Source organism: Argopecten irradians, chromosome 1, assembly GCF_041381155.1.
Source record: "Argopecten irradians isolate NY chromosome 1, Ai_NY, whole genome shotgun sequence".
In the NCBI taxonomy this organism is placed as follows: domain Eukaryota; kingdom Metazoa; phylum Mollusca; class Bivalvia; order Pectinida; family Pectinidae; genus Argopecten; species Argopecten irradians.
Genome location: NC_091134.1, coordinates 46,279,881 through 46,298,402, shown reverse-complemented (window position 1 = coordinate 46,298,402; position 18,522 = coordinate 46,279,881). Strand labels below are relative to the sequence as shown.

Here is an 18,522-nt window from a genome sequence, read left to right as displayed (position 1 = left end):
AAAGTTATCCAGATCTCAAAAGCTATTTGATAGTCATTTCTGTCTGTGAAATGTTTCAAAAAGTTTTATGATATTTAAAGTTTATTTAATAGAAAGTGGTTGAAATGTTAAACATGATTAATACAAAAGAACAAAAACAATCTGGTAGTCAATTTTCAGTTTCAGGTGTATAATAGAAAATGAAAATTGTTTTGCAGGTCACTACATAGCTAATATCATTAAAATTTACCTTAGAGCCACCTAAAACACTTATCTCTTGCAATTAAAATATTAACGGAAAAAACTTCTATTTTGAAGGTCTTGAGATCTTGAGTAAATTCTGTATGAAGGATGAAAACGATGTGATACTGGAGGAGCGTCTAGATGACCGTATTTATGAGGACGTGATTCGACTACTAGGAGTGTATGACATACAAATCATTGTTCATAGTCTCGAGGCCCTGTATCAGTTGTCAGAGATTGGTGAACACACTGCTACCAAGATTGCTGCTGTCAAAAGAGCTGTTGGTGAGTGGAATTTCCATCACTGCAACTGAACACTTACATTTTAATGTCTACGGTACTCTTATAACTTATGCTCCCACCGTGACATTAGGAGAGGGGGTGTGGATGCATATAGTTTACCCATGTCCATGTGTACATCATGTTGGATTTTGTCTCTTTTTGTTGCATCCCATTCTGCTCTGATTGTATATGGAGAAAGGGGCATTTATGTTTTTATGGAAAGACATTTTCAGTCTCCTTTGACTATCATAAACTTTCGTATAATGGTACTTTGTTGATAAGGAAAATAAATTTTAGCACTGTTATTGATTATCAAGCATGGTGAAATTCTAACAGAAATTCTAATAAAGAATATTAAGCGTGAAGTTTTAGTGATGATTTGAGTTCTGACAAGACTAGTAATAAAAGGATTGTGTTTGCTCTAGATTTCTTGGTGACGCTGCTGACGATAGAAGCACAAGCTTATGGACCAAACTCGTTAGTAGGAATTAAGGTTGTGGAATACTGTCCCCCTCCACAAGCCTCTGGGGATCATCAGTCTGCATCTGCCAGCTCACAACCAACACTTCCTTCACAAAGTAAGATCTACTTACAACAAGGTTATGTACATCATGAAAAATGGAAAATAGGGCGACACTTGGGTATCACTATGTCGGCGTTGGCATTTGGGAAATGGTTTTCGTGTGATAACTTAAGTATTTATTGTCTGATTTCAACCAAATTTGGCACATTGTTTTATATCAATATGATCTTGGATGAGTTCGATAATGGTCAAAGTCCATCAATATTTGCAAGAGTAACAGCATTTGAAATTGTCAAAACAGATAAATACATGGTTTCCTCTCGATAACTAAAGTATTTATTGTCTGATTTCAACCAAATTTGGTTTATTGTTTTATATCAATGAGATCTCGGATGATTTCGATAATGGTCAAAATCCTTCAATATTTGCAAGAGTAACAGGACTTTAAAATTGTCAAAACAGAGAAATCTATGGTTTCCGCTTGATAACTTTAGTATTTATTGTCCAAATTTCAACACAAAATTTAGTATTTATTGTCCAATTTCAACCAAATTTGGTATGTTGCTTTATATTAATGAGATCTCTGAGTGGTTTGATACTGGTCAAAATCCATCAATATTTGCAAGAGTTACAGGAGTTTGATAACTTCACCTAATTATTAACTATATTTTCAACTGTAAATAACTGTTTTTTTGTGATGCTGTGCAGATGACACATTCACTTCCATGAAATTCTTGTTTTATATATAATTTATATTGATTTTGGCAGGCCTATGATTTTGTCTGTCATGAATATTTTATGACAAAAAACTATGTAAGCTACATTTTGACTGTATAGATGTATGGTTTTCAAATTATTTAAAATTCATCTTAAATATCATATAACTTTATATACTAAAATATGAAATACTTTGTTGATTGAGCTCATTAAACTACAATTACTCTGATAATTGATGGTGTGTCTTTATATTGCTAACTTCTGGTAACAGAGGTTTTCTTCTGTAGCTATATCAGAAGGATGAGTAAATTTTTTTTTTCAACTTGCAAAATTAAAACTGAGAGTTAATTGCTCTTTTTGCAGAAAATGCTCCCCAAGGTGCAGCATTAAAACAAACTACCCCACCTACCTGTGATGTGGAGTCCACGACATGCAATTGGTGAGTACAGCTGGTTTCTTATGAAACACTTTCAGGGAGGGTGGACACTATGTTAATTTGTGGCGAAAAAGAAATCTTTATACTTACTTAATGTAGTTTATAAAATGGATTTGTTAATTTGTCACTTAAAATAAATCTATACGTATTTGTTATAGAGTATAAATAATTTCTTATTTCCACTACAGGTTACAAAACGCATTTGAAGTTAAGGAAGGTGGAGAGTCCTTGTCTCAGCTTCATCTCTACGCAGAGTACATCACGTTTTCTAAGAAGTACAGCATGCCACAGCTGTTACCAGCTCAGGCATTCCTCAACTGTGTCAAGTATGTAAAGTCTACTTGTGCTGTTTACAACATTTTTTGCTGGTTCTTTGGAAAATGTCTTATTGGTGTGTTCTGCAAATGTTTATTTGTAGCCCATGGTTAATTGTTGTTGTTTCATTCATAAGATATGCCAATGGTCAGATATGATTGGGAAATAGAAGGCCCAGTTACACAATGCATTGCTGTTTATGATTACATGTGATAATATTGTGTGGTGTTTTATTGTAGAATTGTGTTCCCAAAGATTGAGATGGTGACAGTGGGGAAAGAGGATGGATCACAGGAGATTGTGTACAAAGGACTCGTCAAAAAACTCAACCCCTCACCGTTTACTGTTCAGAGCTCAGGTAAATATCTACTCTTCAAATTAAAATCATCTTCATTCTACCAAATTTAATTATTTTCTTTTTTTATATTTCTGATTCAACACAGAAAAGCTTAATTGGTTGTGATTTATTCTCTTTTTTTCTTCAGACTTTAATAGTAGAAATTATTCTATATATTTATGAATTTTTGTTTCTGTTTCTTTTTTTGAAAACTGACAAGAGACATGCATCATTTGCTGTTATGCCCATGACTTTAGACTGAGCTTGTTCACATATGACTGTCATGGAAAGGCTAATTCAGACTGTACCCGATGTTGCACATTTTATTTTTGCATGGCATTTTGGTTACATATTTAAATTAACACCCAGTATTTCAACCAAAATTTTTTCTGCATTAACAATTATCTCAAATTGTTTTCAAAAGTCTCTAAAATTAAGAGTTCCAAGCTCCTTCAATTGAATTTTTTGAAATAAATTGTACTGCTATGGATGCAAAATCTTTTAAAAGGAATTGCAATGAATTCTTACTTGACCATTCAGATTATTGATAGGTTTATATCAAAGTTTGATGTTCATGATTGGTTTATTAATAGCAATTATGTATAAATTTTATGAAAAGGTTTAAAAATGTTATACAATTCTTTTGATAGTAAGACCACATGTTGCTTTTTCATCGTAGTTTTGGAACAGCAACTTATTGGCTTTGTTATATTTAAATATTGTAAAAGTATTATTTATACTTAGAATGTAGACCTGTTTTTGTCCAACATAGTATTATTGGCAGTTCCCATAGTAGATGATTTTCCAATAATAAATATATATAGTTTCCTGAATACTAACATCATTTATTGTTTGTGAATATGTACTTTAGTATTGGATGAAGGAAATCATACAAAAAACATTGCATTAAAAAGTTATATGCAAAATGAATTTGAAGATAGATTTTATAAATATTTACGTTCCTGCTAATATCATACAGTACATCATTGATTAATTGGCCTTAGCAGACTATATCAGTTTACATCTTAAAAAAATTCAAAAGAAAAGATTTGAACAATCAGAGAAAAATGAATGAAGAATATGAAAAGTGAAATGAATGCATGTGCATAAATGTTTTCTTTGTTGAATCATGATTACTACCCTCACAGCGACTTGGATGTTGTATCTAGTTATTCCCCTTTGCTTGATGCCTTGCTGTTTGGCTACACTCTCTTCCTTATTGTATATTTGTCGTAATATTATTTAGTACCTTTTCTTAACAAAACGCACTTCATAAACTAATCAATATGTTAAGGCAGATCATAATGTGAAAAATTAGAAAAATAATTGGGACAGAAAATTGATTTTGGTGCATTAATCTTAATTTTTTGAGGGAAAAGAAAACTATGTCTTAAATTAATATGCGTCTTCAGATTTTCCTACATTCAATAAGACTTGTCAACTAATTCACTTGATAAAATTCTATCAGAGACATGAAACCTTAATAATTTCTTTAGGAATAAAACACCAATATTTTGTTGAAAGAAATCAAATGCTCCTTTTTTTCTCACTTTTGGTTAGAATGTTACAAGAAAGAAGACATTTTGCTCTTTTTTTTTTTTTTTTTTAGGTGGAAAATTTTTTTTTATTGGCCAGACTATTCTATCATAGAAACTGCCAGGGTTGGGGCCCTGGGGTCAGCCTCCTTACAAACAAATGTCCCCACACACGAGGGCTCTCAATCATCACACACACATTCATTCCCACCTAAACACATAAACAACTCTCAACCCTTTCATTCTCAAGTACATAACTTACATATTCAACTTCAACAAAACATTTATCCTGGCTCTCACTCCATCTGTTTCACGCTATCATTCTTTCATACATGTATGTTTACACAAACCAAAAAACATAAAGAGTAGATAAACAAAAAATAGGAATAAGTATGAAAATAACTGAATGATAAATTCATAAAAATAAATAGGTTAATAAATAAATAAAATAAGTAAATTCATAAATGAAAAACAAATAAATAAATAAGTAGTTATAATAATAATAATAAATAAAAAAAATAAAAAAAATAAAAAATAATAACAATAATTGCCATGGTTGATATAATTATATATAAATTAATTATAATTGGATTGATTGTAGATGGTTCAGACCCTCTCTGGTACAGATAACATGCATATATATATTATAACAGAAGAAAAAATATTATGTTTGCGCCGATTATGTGCACTGTATCTTGTATATATCACAAGTATAACATAATATAAATGACTGTTTATTACAGATGTATATCAGTTCTTAGACATAAATACAGATTCATATAATTCCACTAATATTGAAGAAGGTTAAAATTTATTCAGAAATCATCAAAACATAGTCATTTTATCATACATAACAGGCGCACAGTGTTATTCAGGTATTAATTTTAATTTACAAACATAAGGGGATCTTTTAGCATCAGTTATTTTTGCACAGAAAGAGTCTAAAAATCAGGAATGCATCTGCTGTAAATTCACATGTTGATGTTGTCTTTATTGTGCGAGCTTTGCATGCATTTTATCTTGTGGTTTTGCTAATTATTTGAGTATTTTTTTAGTTCTGTGTTGTATCTATTTTGCTTTCAGTTAAACCTCGTAGTAGTGTTGTGCACCCATCAGCCTTTCCTTCGACAGCATCTAATCCATACGCAACTGTTGACCTAACTAAAACTTCGACTCTCAGACAGCGTCTTATGGAACCTGTCCGGTTATCTCCCTTACAAGCCTCTCCATCCCTTCTTCCTGTAGGTGGCGCACCAGCAGCTGGGAAGAACAGTGCAATATCATCATCCACATCTATGTTGTTATCATCCAAAATTCAAGCTAATCAACAAGCTACAAATCCTGCACAACAGAGAACGCCGACCCGGGCGCCTCAACCGCTGAAACAGATCCAACCAGCTCCATCTACTCACCAGTCACCGTCGATAACCGTCACTAGTAATCTTTCATCCACACCAGTAATGTCATCCTCATCAGCCTTGTCATCAGTGGGCAATGCCCAGCCCATCCAGTCTCGTAATGTTCAACAACAGCAATATCAACCACAGCAAGTCATCGCTGCAGGAGGTCAGAACCTCCCTGTGCTTGTCATTCAGCAGGTCTGTCAGTCGGACCCCTCACAACAAAGTAACATTCCTGTGTTTGTGCAGGAACCACAACAGAAGTCTACAGAAACGCGCTTGATAAAGACAATGTTGGCTCAAAAGCTACGGAACAACCAATCAGGCCTAGTACCCATCTGTCCAAAAATGGACCCTAATAACCCGATGCAGCTACTGACCTTTACCACACAGCAAAGCACTGTTATCCAGGAACAGCTGCAGCATCCGTACATTGTGAGCAGCCAGGGTACGCCCGCTGTTCTGCCGCAGTTTGACCAGCTAGGCCAGATACAGACCCCAGTTCAGGTCAGTGTGGGACTGAACAGCCCCCAGTCGTACCAGTCTCAGCCATCACCTTCCTCGGGAAGCATGTGTGTTGTCCAATCTAGTCAGATGGGAATGAGTAGTCCTACTCCACAGCAGGTGATTACTTCCCATCAATCTCTGCCAATTAAGTCGGATCATTCAGCAAAGAAAAAGAAACCTGGCAGTAGCACAAAATCGTCAAGCACAAATTCATCTCGTTCATCTTCACCAAAGAATTTTTCACCAAAACCAAGCGTCATGTCTGCCATTAATCCTCCCACTTCCCCCACTCCAGAATCTCCCGTCGATGGAAGAGACTTGGAAGTGTGTGGGGAAGTGGAACGCGCCAAGGATGTGGTTACTGTGGGACAGGAAGCCATGATAGAGCGTGTGGAAAACAAATGTCTCGATCGCATCAAAAACATGCAGAAAACTACTCAACCGTCCATTCAACCTACCCATGTGGAATCTGGCCAACTGCTGGTTCCTAGTGCTACTGTAGTCACAAGTCCTTTGTCTAGTACCAATGACCAGGTACTGGACACTGGTCAAGGAAGGAATAACATACTTAGTGACACTGGCCAGGTCATCTCCAGTGTGCAAAGTGGGGACCAAATAGTGAACCCACCTTTACCCGTCAGTAGTGGTAACTCGATCTCTGCCATGGTGTTACCTGCTGGGCCAGAATCTACCATGGCTGCTGCAACAGTAGGAAATCAAATAAGTGAACAAACATTATTTCATCAAAACCCAAATGTGCTACAACAACCACAGAACAATTTCTCAAACATTTTACAAATTGAGAAACTTAACGGTGATATTGGAGATTCAGAGGATAGCATGTCGTCTGATATAAACAACGCAAACAACAACCACTCAACAGAGAACATGGACAGGACTACGACAATACCATCTATCAGTAAAGATTGTAATAGTGAGGACGACAATGTGTCGCAGCTGGAGAGTGTGTCGGACATGTCAGAAACAGCTAGGGCAGCTTTAAACCTGGAGGCCAGTTATAATGATATGGAGACCAACAGCATCGATGATTGTGTTGGGGAAGGTGTAGATGACAACTTTCTCTGTGATGAAGACGCAATGGAGAAATATAACATGGGTGTTAATACTGGTCAGATCTTGGAAAATGGGAGTGAAGAATCTCTTATGGAGACTGAGAGTAGGGTACTCCCAAACCCACCTCAGAATGAGGACAGAAATCTGAAGGAGCTTGCTCAAAAAGAGGAAAGCGTAATCAAGGACAAAATGACAGAGGAAGTGTCAGCTGTGAATGGTATTCCAAAATATCAGGAGGAAATCATCCCCTCTCCAACTCCTGAACCTGTCCTCACTAACGGTATGGACTCGGAGGACAGCTGCTCCAGCATTAAGGAGGATATTCAGACACCAGCAGAGCTTAAAGAGTGCATGAACAAACTCGGTGAAAAAGTCATGCCAAAAATGAATGGCATTATGGTCAATCATGTCACCAATGGTGAGATTGACCCATATGATGGACACAGTAATGGTATTGATTATGAACTTAGCAATGACGGGTTAATGGGCATTGGACAGGGTAATGGATGTGTTGATCGGTCCTCCGAGAACAGTGAAGAAGTGAAGCATGTTGTTATTGGTGAAGGGGACCATGTTGTTATTAATTCCCAAGGTTGTCTGGAGATCAATGGCAAGGTAACCGATGTGGAAGACCTGCCCACAACAACTGTACAGAACTCAGAGGAGGACTCAGAGCAGGTCCTAGCTATAAAGAGCATTCTGGAGGAGGCTGGAGCGGGTGGTGAAGAGGGCTTCAATAATGTAGGGGAACAATCCGAATGTTATGACATGACAGGAGAGACAGCTCAGGCAGAGGAAAGTAGTGGTCCACGTGAAACTGCAGCAGATCCTGACGAAGTCATTATTGAGAATGAAATGTGTCTAAAACCCTTGGGTCAGTCTGGTCAAACTGGACAATCATGTCAGCCTTCTGGTTCAACTCAGACACCAGAGGACGTGACAGAGGAACCGATGGAACAGACTGAGGAAGTTGAGGATAAAAACACAACTCAGAATGAGGACACTAATCCAGCTCTTATTCTGGAGCCAGAAAATTCTCAGCCAGAGCTCCCTATGAATGAGGATTCAACAGACAGTTTACCTGTGTTGCCTCAAAATGGTGACGATAGTAAAATAGACATTGTGGAGGCTGCTGTGGCCTCTTGTGATCTGAAACCCCAGGACGGTATGGATGATATTCCCTGTGCTAATGCCATGACTGTGGGTAGTATCGTACAAAGCATACAGGTGATGCCAATCAGTATAGGGGATGTGCCATTAGGACAACCAATCATAGGCCAGCCAATAATGGGGCAGCCATTGTTAGGCCAACCACTGGTAGGCCAGCCAGCCATAGCTAGGCTGCCCTTCCCAACCATTATGGATATTAACATGGGAAACATTTCCAATGACAATATGTTCAAAATAAGCTCGAGCGGTGTTAAAGTGGAGACAAGTGGTAATAATATTGTGTACAGCCGTCCAGGCGGTCAGATAGACTTGGGCAATGGGCAATTTGTAGTGTATGAGGACGATAAGTCTCGGGCGTCAACAGTACAGGTGACGGACGTGTGTAACTCACGGCATGTACCTACACCGGAGGCTTCCCGTGACAGTGAGCTCAGCTGTGATAGTGTCGCCTCATCTCTCACTGACTCCTCCACAGACAAACATTCCATGACCGCTGCCATTCAGGGCATACACATGGCAGTGTCTATCAACTCCTCCTCCATCAAAAGTGCTGCAACCTCATCCACACCAACCACAGGCGCCAAAAAATCCAGTAATACCTCCCGCTCAAAGTCTGGCGAAAAACGACCCAAGAAACGCAACAGAAATGCGTCTGGTAGTGCTGATTCACGAGGGTCATCCACTTCATCCACCACCACACCAGCAGCCACCACTAGCCCACCAAGTCCAGAGTTTGTTTGTGAATGGGCCAACTGCAAACGGTAAGTTAATGCCAAAAACTTATTTTATCTTTTTCGTATTACTTCCATTTACATGTTGATTTTAAATACTGAAAAACCTGATTTATTTGAGTGCAGTTTCTTTTCTGGTTTTGAGTTATTTGTGGTTTTCATAATAGAATATGATGAGCAGGTAAATATAACCACATTTGTTCTTTGATATCCATGGTTCAACAACAGTAAATATTTCTACAAGATGAAAATTTCACTTTTATACGGTTGTAATTTTCATTTTACTGGCCTGAATTTGAACAATTTGCAATTTTTTCGTCAAAAAACAAAACAAAAAAGGATATATGGTTTGCATATATCCTGGATGATGAATGTCTTGAATGAATATCTCAATCTTTGCATATTTTACAGATTTTCATTAGAATGATGTATTATGGCCTGTTTGTATGTTGTAGATGTTTTGAGAATTCACGAAGTGTGTTTGCTCATGTGTGCTCCACCCATTTAGTGAAGGATGTTGATGGGGTATGTCTGTGGGAAGGTTGTGAAAGGCTTCAGAGGAAGCGATGGTCACTCTACACACACATACAGGTAAATATTGACTATCTATAGTCATATCCAGTGACCTGGAACTTGAATAAAGACCAAGATTATTCATTTCTATGGTCCTGACCAAGCCAAGATTTACAAAAAAAAAAAAAAAAAAAAAAAACATTTAGAAAAATTACTTTAAAGGTAGGTTTCGCCCAATGAAATATAAAGACTACGAAATTGAAATTTATCCTGTACATAGATATAATCTTCAGATCATTTTCAATGCATACAGCGAACAATATGGGTGGTCAGTTGCCTAGCTTGACCAGGAAAATACTCCTCTAAAAATAGAGCGAAGTCAAGCTTTACATAGAACATGACGTATTTTTTTCCAAAACAAGGCCGCAGCAACAAACGGAAGTGTGCAACAAAAAGTCAGATGGCAGTGACAGTTTGCCACGGCATGTTTAGTTAAAAAAAAACATGAACAAATCGAAGTACGATGGACTGTTTATACATATCATTTATGCTAAAACACTTTACATGTTACTTACATACGCTCGCTAGCTTAATACACCAAACTGTGGCGGCTGTATGTGCGCAGGCATATGTGTTGAAATTTAACTCACCACGTGCAACGCCGTTACACGAGTCCCAACAGATCCGGGCAAGTTCCGCTTGAGATTTGACTTCTGTTTCTTCTATCACTACATGCCATCTCTGAATTTAATTCCCTATAAATATCCTAGGGTGCTACCGATTCCATTATAATTTCCTCCACTTTGTTGCCGATTCAGATATTTTTTTTTTCATCTCGCACACATTCATTCAGCCATTCTGTTTACTTTTAGTGCGTGACAATGCGCATGCGCGAAACTACGACTACACAATCCATTGCAGCTACATTTGCATACTATTTTGTCTGACGGACACCGTAATAAATCAAGGATCTCCTTCAAATTTGTTTTCAAGACACATTTGTTCAATCTCAAAAGTATAAAGAAATTAAATTGAGGTATTTTTGATATGTTTTTTCATCTTTTCTTCCGTTTATCGGATTTTACAAAAAAATATTTATTTGGTTGGGTGAAACCTACCTTTAAACTCAGATAACTTTATGTTTCAGCGTGACACTCATCATTTCTAAATTGTCTATTTTACTGTAAACTTTAAACGATGGAACCAGTAACATGACTATCAATTTTATTATGCATGGCAGTGTCTTTTTATATCATCTGTTATTGGCAAGAATTAATATAGACCAAATCATGCCTTCAGACCAAATCATGCCTTCATTGAACTACTTTGTCTTTCTGTTCTGAGTCAAAACCTTGCATCTATTACAAGATAATGATCATGCACTATTTCATCCTGCAATATAAATAAAATATATGTATGTTGTTGGAGGAAAGGCTGATGGGTAACAAATATATTCCATTTAAAATATCATGTACACTTTTGTGTCTCAAACAATGTTTCACTCAGAAGTGGGCAGTCAAAAAAGCATACATGCTGAAATTCCAAAATACAGCTGTTTCCCCTCGGTGTCAAATACAGCAATAATATACACGTGTAGAACTTTCACAGTGCTGTAGGATAAAATGGAGTATTTCATAAAAATAACCTGATTCACATTTGTTAAGGATGGTGAGCGTCTATGCTCCATTTAAGATCCAAATACTTATAAAATAAATGTTATTTGATTGTATGACAATCAGGGTCAATAAAAGTTTATTATACTGTATTTTCAGGACCATCACTGCTCTGAGCTAGCATTAAAGGCAGCTAAGCTACGACGACATCAATCCCAAAGTTCAAGCACCACCAGTTCCAAACCTCACACAGTACCAGCTCTGGTCTACCCGGGGGACGCTGCCTGGCAGGCCATACGCCGCTTCACACCCAAACCGCCCTACCCAGCTTTAGTGGTAAGTTAGAAAGGCTTTTGATTGGTGTAAAGTACTATCTACAGCTGATGTCATGGAATATGGCCACGTTTAATGGGATATGGCCATGTTTAGGAGGTTTAGCAATACAATATTTTGTATTTGCACAACATTATAGAGTTATCTGCCCTTTCGGGTGTTTGATGGAGAAATTGGTTTAATATTTTCTTTTTTTTTCTCTGCCAGTTTTCCGTTCAAATAGTTGCCTACCATCTTTTAGATAACATACTAGCACTTCATATAGTAAGGTGTTGCAAAGTTCAATGGAAGAATTCTTTCAAATCTGAAGCAAGTTAAAGTTCTAAAGTTGTTGACAAACTTTAACAAATTAAATGCAAACTAAGTAGATTGGAGTGTTAATTTGTTTTGATATATCCCTGTGTCTATTTTAGGAACAAAGAGAAGGCCCTGTCACCAAACATATAAGACTCACAGCAGCTTTAGTACTCAGGAATCTAGCCAGATATTCTTCATTAGGAAGGACGTGAGTAACTTCTTATCACAATTCCAGTTCAAAGTCTTAGCAACCTAAGAACCAGGAAAGAATGTATTTGATGAATTGTATAGATATTCATATTAATGATAAAAAGTGATTAGGAGTAATCTAGGAACTGAATATTAGTTTCTGCTTGCTCCTTCCTTTTATAACATCAGTTTCAAAGCTGAAATGGTTTGCTATTTATTTATTTGTGAAAAACCCATGAAAATGTTCCCTGCAACATACAAATTATTGTATTGTTTTAAGTCTGTTCAGTCATTTCAGGGGAGAAAATGCAGGATTTGAGAATTTCAAGAGGTAGAAGGAACCAAAATGTACAATATTCAGTTCAATTGCTAGTAGACACTGCCAAAGGGGAGCTTTAATTTGCTGTTCTCATCAAACAGTTTTTTGTTGTTTTTTTTATTTGCAAGACATTTTTGAAAGCCATTAAATTTATCTATTTTACATTTTTTGTTCACAGTTTAATCAAGAAGCATGAGCGCCACATCAACTACACTGCGATGAGTGCTCTCGAGTCCTCCAATGCCCTCGCCAACTGCCTTTGGGAGACGCTTCATCAACAGCACTGACACATACTCTCATCCTCATCACAGAATGCCAGCATCCCACAAACTTGCAGCTTAATGTGTGTTTACCCACACGATCGTTAGTTGTGGTCAGTTGACCGTTATCCATTGTTTTCATCGACAGTTTTCATCCATTCACCCCATCCTACTCACTGTACAGTGTATAGAAGCTACCAAGCCGCTGCTCATTGTCAGTGACAAATTGTTGTGCATTTGTGTCGTAACAACACGACAGACTTCTCATTAAGACTGTATAAGATGTGTTCATTTATGTATGTGCGTGAGATACCAGGTGGAATACTGTATAAATGTTTTCATATGTTGTCTTTGTGCCGAGACGGTTAAATGTTACTGAAAGTCCAACAGAGAGATATATGTATTTAATATATTGTTAAATTGAGGAGTATGATGAATCTATTTTTCTTAAGTGTGACTAGCTTGTATTAAATTTGTTTCCTTTTTTCGCATATTTAATTAACTTTGTCGTTAAAAGAAAATAAGATATATTATACAGGAGGGTTCATTCCTTGGAACTTCAGTTTAATTTATGTTTAGATATAGTTTCATTGAAATGTTTGTTTTGTAGATGAAATGTATGATATGTCACTTGGTATCAAATCTATATTATTTATGAAGCAATTACTTTTTTTCTTACTTCATAAATTTCATGTCATTCAATCTGTAGTACTTTTTTTTTCAATTTCACAACCAAAAGAACATGTCATTGTTTCAGATATAAGTTTTAAATAAAAATCTTTCTGTATCTGTTGCTTTCTTTTACTATTTTGTCAAGTGCTTAATTTTTACAAGATTTTGGTTTAAATTTATGCAGACATACATAGCATAATCCTTTACAAGTTACAAAGCTACAAATCAAATTTTCAAATTAAAATACTTCTGAAATCAGGTTGAATCTGTTTGTGTCTCTATTCCTGTTCTACAGTCGACTACACTGTATTTTCGTCATCTAGGACCGTCTCTTGCCACGTCTTACATTGTGACATCTACCAAGTAGCTTTTGCGTTGTCAGCTTAGTCCTGTTACTGTGAGATAACTTTTTATCTTCTGGAAGATTAACTTCGACTTTATGAACATCTTCCTTTCCAGTTCAGAAGGTCAAAGGTCAAGATCTTTGATTTAAAAAAAAAATGGACATTTCTCTACTATCAGGGCAGTTACTTGGGATTGTTTTTAGGTCTGAAGGGCAAAGGTCATGGTCATTGTTTCAAGTAATATATATTTTGTTTCTGTGTAATAAATTGAGTTCCCTCCCTTTGGTTGAACTCAAACTTCTAGACACCATCCTAAGCTTGCTTTAGATTGTTTAGAAGGTCAAGTCACCATTACTACATCCTTGATACTCAAGGGGTTCCGATCACTTATGATCTCTACACATCTGGACTATCTCATAGCAAAACTGAAGGCAGCTCAAAGGAAAAAATCTGAACCAATTACAGGCCTGCAAAAACTTCATTTGAAGACTACAGAGAGGACATACCTTACTTCAAAGCCACACAGTCAACTACAATGTACCTCTATAGGGTTCTTTTTACTGCATCTGTTCTGTTCTGTTGCCTCCAGTAGTCCAGGGGTGTAGAGATCATATGTGATTGAACACATGGAGTATCAAGGATGCCAATACTAAAATGAGAAATTTATTTCTGTGCAATCCGATAAATTTCTCTTGGGCCAACTATTAATATTTTTAGCTGCAGTACAACAAACTTCATAAATACAATTTCAATTTGTGAGCATATTCATAATTTACACTCCAGACTTGTCTCACAAGTGCATAATGGTTAATGGTGCCGACGCAATCCATTTGCAGACCTGTTGACAAGTTAATAATAAATTTTACTTAAAGCTTTAAAATTAAAAGTGTGATCAAATTTTGTTAGATGAAATGAGTGTTAGAATAAGAGATTTAGGTCCCTGAGTATCACCCAGCTGCCACATGGGGATTTCAAACTTGCTTCCCAGAGATTGAGGGCTGGTGGTATTCAGTCAGCAACTGTTCATGGCTTATTCTTGAATTTGACCTGAAATCAAAGATGGCAGCCACAGCCGTCAAAAATTTTATGTTTTAACTTCTTTAGTTTCATAGAGATCATGCCTAAACATGTTTTCAGTTTGATTATTTTTCAATAATTGCCCCCCACCCCCTCAAAAAAAAATGTCGTACATTGAAAACTAAGCCATACTACAGCGCGCAAGCGATTTTTTTTACTATATATGTATATTCTTAGTTCTGATGATATTCTTATAACGGGTGTCCATGCACCCTTTAGACATGATATAAACTCATCGGGAGGTGGAGTTATTGTGTATGTTAACAAATTGTTGAAAGTAAGCCGTCTAGAAAACCTAGAATTCCATGGAGATGAAGTAATTTGGATACAAATCACTTTGCAGCAGGTCACTTTTATTATTTGTACTGTATATAGACCGGAAAATTCTGTTTCGCCGTTTTGGGATAATCTGCTATTTTCTATACAAAATGCTCTCGATTTGTCATCGAACCTTATCTTGACTGGTGATTTTAATGTAGATTTGCTAACAGTTGCTCCAAACCATGTTTTCTTGGATATTATGAGTTATTTTAGTCTAACAAACGTAATAGTTGAACCTACACGTATCGGTCATACTAGATCTAGTTTGCTTGTCCCAGTTATTCTTAGTGAGTCTATATCTTACATTGACTCTTCTATAATAAATATTGATAGATCAGTTAGTGATCACGAAGGTTGTATTGTTTGTATTACATTACCATGTGTTTTTAAATTCGTATATAGGCGGAAAGTCTGGTTTTATAAAAGAGCCGATTTTGCAAAGTTGAATAATCTTATTTCTCAATACGACTGGAATGACTCTTTGCTAAGTAGTGGTTCTGTAGACAATGCTTGTGAAACTTTTACAAATGTTTTTTAGACTTTGTTTCATCGTGTATACCATCAAAAACTGTTATTATTAGGCCCTGCGACAAACCTTGGATGACTTCTGAACTAAGGAGAAACATTAGAATTCGAGACAGGTTACATACGATAGCTAAAAAATCAAACCGTCCTGAAGACATTCAAAATTTTATAAGACAACGAAATAAAGTTAATAATATGAAAAAGTACAGTCGGTTTTTTATGAAAATGTTCACGGTATCATTGATAATTACTTCTCTTCCGACCCAAAGGCTTACTGGAAGTTAATTAAACGTCTTCTAAACTCTAGTGGAACATCACAGTCCATACCAACTCTAGTAGACCCAGTCACTGGAAATATAATAACAAGTGATGATGATCAAAATCAAATATTTCTGTAGCATTACTAGGCTTACAACACTCCTATTCCTATTATTGATCAAAGAACAAAATTACTCGGAAATTAGAGACGTACTGCAAATACTGCAAATACTAAAGCTCGACAAGGCCTCAGGTCGTGATGACATTAGTCACCATATGTTGAAAAATGTTTAAAACTATTTGTAAGCCACTAGAGATACTATTCAATATGTCAATGTCTTCCGGTATCTATCCAAAACTTTGGAAATTGGCAGTTGTTATGCCTTTGTTTAAAGGGACAATTCGATCAAAGAGTGCATAAATACTTGCACATATTTCGGAAACAAATCAGTTCTAATGGTAATTAGATTAGTTGGTTTAACTGTGATATGTCAGAAAAGCCCACAGTAGTCAAATGTATGTGAAATGTTCAATCGCCATTACACATAGCCTTGTATGCCGAACCCTGACCCTAGCCTGTGTAATAAAGAATTTTTTGTCTAGAACTACTAAAAACGCTCTTACAGTTGTGTTAACATTATTAGATGCACGTTCTTGTCTAGAAATAATTTTATCAACTCCTCAGTGGTTATGTATTGCATTTGTTTAACGTGCGTGACTTTGACTCGGGTAAGGGTACAGCTTACATGTTGTACCTGCTTACATTATGTAATCGTATTGATCAACGATTTGGAATTTCAATGGTATTAATCAAAATACTCAACAATGTTGTGGAATTTGTCACTATTTCTTTTCATATGTTTCATAAGGAATGTAGAACAATACATTTATGTCATATTTTGCTTCATGGTTATGTAACGAATTAGCCTCACTGAATTGTCCCTTTAAAAAGGTGAAAGGCATTCTCCGTCTAATTATCGTCCAATATCCCTTCTGTCATCTGTTGGCAAGGTATTTGAACGTGTTATATTTAAACATATTTTCAATTATTTCATCGATAATTCTTTGTTTTATAGATACCAATCTGGTTTTCTGCCAGGCCATTCTACTGTTTACCAGTTAATTGAAATGTACCATAATATATGTTTATCCCTAGAAGAAAGAAAACATATATGTCTTTTGTGATATTTCAAAAGCATTTGATCGGGTGTGGCATAACGGGTTGTTCGTAAAGTTAAAATCCTATGGTATAGGAGGCGAATTATTAGTTTGGTTAAAGCACTATTTATATCAAAGGAAGCAAAAAGTTTGTGTAAATGAGTCGTTTTCGAGATTAGGTACCATTGATGCTGGGGTTCCACAAGGGTCTATCCTAGGTCCTTTATTGTTTTTGATATATATAAACTATATTGCTGATGTCTTTGTTTCTGCGTCCCGCCTTTTTGCAGATGATACTTCTCTTCAATGCTCATCTTCTTCCTGTCTTGAAATTCAGACCATCTTAAACAATTACCTAGAATCCTTGAACATTTGGGCAAACACTTAGTTGGTATCTTTAAATCCCGATAAAACTGATGTTCTTTTTATCTCTAACAGTAATTATATTGACGAAATTGTAGAATTAGAATTTGATGGAAATATTTTGGATTTTACAGATCAGCATAAGCATTTGGGTGTTATTATCAGCTCTAGTGTCAAGTGGGGGGGATCATGTGGAAGCAATATATATGTCGGTGATGAAGAAAATAAATGTTATGAGAAAATTGAATTTTTTATTAAACCGAGATGCTTTGTTAAGAATATAACGTGCTTTCATCTTACCGGTTTTAGAATATGCATGCGAGTTATGGGATGGCTGCTCAAATTCTGAGTCAGAAAAGTTAGAAAAAGCTCAACGCGAAGCTGCTAGAATTATAACGGGTCTTCCATCTTACTCTAGTATAGATTCTTTAAATTTTGAAACTGGTTTAGAATCCTTATCTTCCAGACGGAAAAGAAAAAAAACTCCATCTTCTTTACAAAATGCACACACTTCAGACTCCAGACTATCTTTCTTCTTTACTTCCTTCCACTGTAAATGAGCAGGCTGGCTATCAGTTGAGAAACAGAGATGACTACAGAATACCCTTTTTCAGACTTTCATCAACCATTTCTTCCTTTCTACCCTCTACACTTCGTTCTTGGAATGACCTTGACAGTACTATAAAGTCATCAGTCTCGCTAGGTATCTTTAAAAATTCTCTGAAACCTGAGGTTGTATCTTCTCCTTCTTACTTTGGGGATCGCAAATTAAATATTATACATACGAAGCTTAGACACCAGTGCAGTGCTCTTAATTATGACTTATTCCGGGTAAACCTTGTGAAAACCCCATGCTGTACTTGTGGGCATATTTGCGAAAATGTTTATCACTTCTTTTTCAAATGTAGTCGATGTAGTATAGAGAGAAACATACTTTTGGAACGCCTAAATGGCATGAATTTAGATGTAGCATGCGACTTAGATCTGCTTTTTTTGGAAATGAAAATTTATCTAGCGACTCAAACTCTGAA

General features: G+C 36.2%; 1 protein-coding gene across 2 annotated transcripts in view; it reads left to right on the top strand.

The window, feature by feature from the left end:
* The window catches only part of LOC138330145 (AT-rich interactive domain-containing protein 2-like), a 38,447-nt gene extending 24,743 nt beyond the window's left edge, over positions 1-13,704 (top strand). The window contains exons 12-21 of one of the 2 annotated variants that reach the window (XM_069277568.1): positions 298-507; positions 930-1,082; positions 2,108-2,183; positions 2,369-2,506; positions 2,735-2,853; positions 5,613-9,279; positions 9,705-9,840; positions 11,535-11,711; positions 12,122-12,213; positions 12,692-13,704. In XM_069277568.1, the coding sequence (XP_069133669.1) occupies positions 298-507; positions 930-1,082; positions 2,108-2,183; positions 2,369-2,506; positions 2,735-2,853; positions 5,613-9,279; positions 9,705-9,840; positions 11,535-11,711; positions 12,122-12,213; positions 12,692-12,800 (4,877 nt within the window). In that variant the 3' untranslated portion in view covers positions 12,801-13,704. Of the gene's footprint in view, positions 1-297; positions 508-929; positions 1,083-2,107; positions 2,184-2,368; positions 2,507-2,734; positions 2,854-5,450; positions 9,280-9,704; positions 9,841-11,534; positions 11,712-12,121; positions 12,214-12,691 lie in introns of both variants that reach the window. The other variant, XM_069277559.1, reaches the window with a different exon arrangement.
* Positions 13,705-18,522: the final 4,818 nt, after the last annotated feature.